The sequence below is a fragment of the Chaetura pelagica genome, unplaced genomic scaffold (assembly GCF_000747805.2).
Source record: "Chaetura pelagica isolate M959 unplaced genomic scaffold, ChaPel_1.0 scaffold273, whole genome shotgun sequence".
Lineage (NCBI taxonomy): Eukaryota > Metazoa > Chordata > Aves > Apodiformes > Apodidae > Chaetura > Chaetura pelagica.
In genome coordinates, this window is record NW_009952828.1 from 1,134,276 (window position 1) to 1,136,030 (window position 1,755).

Below are 1,755 nucleotides of genomic sequence, written 5' to 3' on the forward strand. Positions count from 1 at the left end.
AGGAGCCCCACGTTATTCCCCCCCCTCCACACTCCTCTGCAGTGGAAAAGGGAAATCTCCACGTGAAATTGGGCACTGCCTGAGGGAATAACTTGTTTCTGTACCCAGGGAGCTGGCAAAAGGGTTTCTCTCCCGCTGACGGTTCTGAGCGTGTTTGCATTCCAACAAACTCCTGCATTCAATACACTTTTAATATTAATGCTGCCCGAGCCCACGGTTTGAATGCATCTTTTTTTAATGGAATATGTGATTAGATTTGGAAAGGGATGGATGGCATCACAACCAAGAGCTGGCTGAATGTTAAGTCGAGAAGATAAATGCACTGGGAGATCTGCCCCCCCCGCCAGCTCCCTGCTGGTTCTTGCACACCTGGGTGGGAACCTACCTGAGCATGGCTTCCTGAGGATGAAGATGTTGGGTTTGAGGAATCACACAGAATTACAGAATCGTTCTGGTTGGAAAAGACCTCTAAGATCATCAAGTCTAACCACAACCTAACTCTACCAAACATGAACTCTGCCAAGTCCGGTGCTTCAACCACGTCCCTCAGCACCACATCTCTGTGCCTCTTAAGCACCTCCCCTTCCCTGGGCAGCCTATGCCAGTGTTTACTTACCCTTTCAGTGAAGAAATGTTTCTGATATCCAATCTAAACCTCCCCTGGCACAACCTGAGGCCATTTCCTCTTGTTCTGTCACTTGCTCCTTGGGAGAAGAGACCGACTTGCACCTCACCCCAACCTCCTTTCAGGCAGCTGCAGAGAGTGAGAAGGTCTCCCCTCAGCCTCCTTTTCTGCAGAATAAACCTCTACTCCTTCAGACACTCCTCATGGGGGTTGTGCTCCGAGATGGGTTGTGCTGCAGCTCCCACAGTGGTTTGGAGAGCCTGGTTTGGCTGCATGTGGTGCCTGCTCCTGGCCAAGCAGCTGGGGGAAGGAGCAGGGGCACGTGGGGTGGTCACAGGAGATGTTGGGGTACCCCCAGCCTCCCCCCACTCATGCTGTGTCCAGCCAGGGTGAAGGGCTGGGGTCTGGAGAGTGCCTGGGGGCTTGTCAGGTGCCCAAAGGTGAGGAATCACTGAAAATTGAAGCCAGGAAAACGGATCCATTGGTGTCTGCAATTGCCCAAAAGGACAGCCCAGAACCCAGATGTCAGCCCCTGGAATCCCCCTGAACTGCCCACTCTGCAGACACCCCACTTTGTCCAGGCAGCAGCACAGGGCTGCTGTGGTGAGGAGGGAGAGCCCGAGGGAGCTCTGCACATCAGATCCTTTCCTCCATTTCTCCCAGTCCCTTTTCTGGAATGCTGTGGTGACCTGGGATGCTGTAGTGACCTGGGGTGTTGCTGCAACCCAGGATGCTGTGCTTCCCTGGGATGCTGCCATGGCCTGGATGCTGTGGCACCCTAGGGTGCTGCGTGTCCCCAGGACACTACATTTCCCTGGGATGCTGCTGGGATCTGGAATGCTGCACGTCCCCAGGGTGCTGTGGTGATCCACGATGCTGTGGTGATCCAAGATGCTACCGCAGACCAGGAGGTTGCATTTCCCTGGGAAGCTGTGATGACCTGGGATGCTGCATGTCCCCTGGGTGCTGTGGGGGTGGGGGCAGGCAGGGAAGTGTCCCCCTGCCCTCCCCAGCTCACCTCACTGCTCTCCTCCCTCTCCCCAGTCGACTTCATTGGCGGATTTGACTCCTATGGGTACCAGGCACCTCAGAAGACGTCGCACCTGCAGCTACAGCCGCTCTACACGTGA

At 55.3% G+C, this 1,755-nt stretch overlaps 1 protein-coding gene across 1 annotated transcript in view; it reads left to right on the forward strand.

Annotated features, from left to right (window-relative positions):
• NKAIN1 (Na+/K+ transporting ATPase interacting 1) overlaps positions 1-1,755 on the forward strand; it is a 5,612-nt gene extending 3,857 nt beyond the window's left edge. Inside the window, exon 6 of the mRNA XM_009995165.1 lies at positions 1,670-1,755. Coding sequence (XP_009993467.1) covers positions 1,670-1,755 — 86 coding nt within the window. The remainder of the gene's footprint in view (positions 1-1,669) is intronic.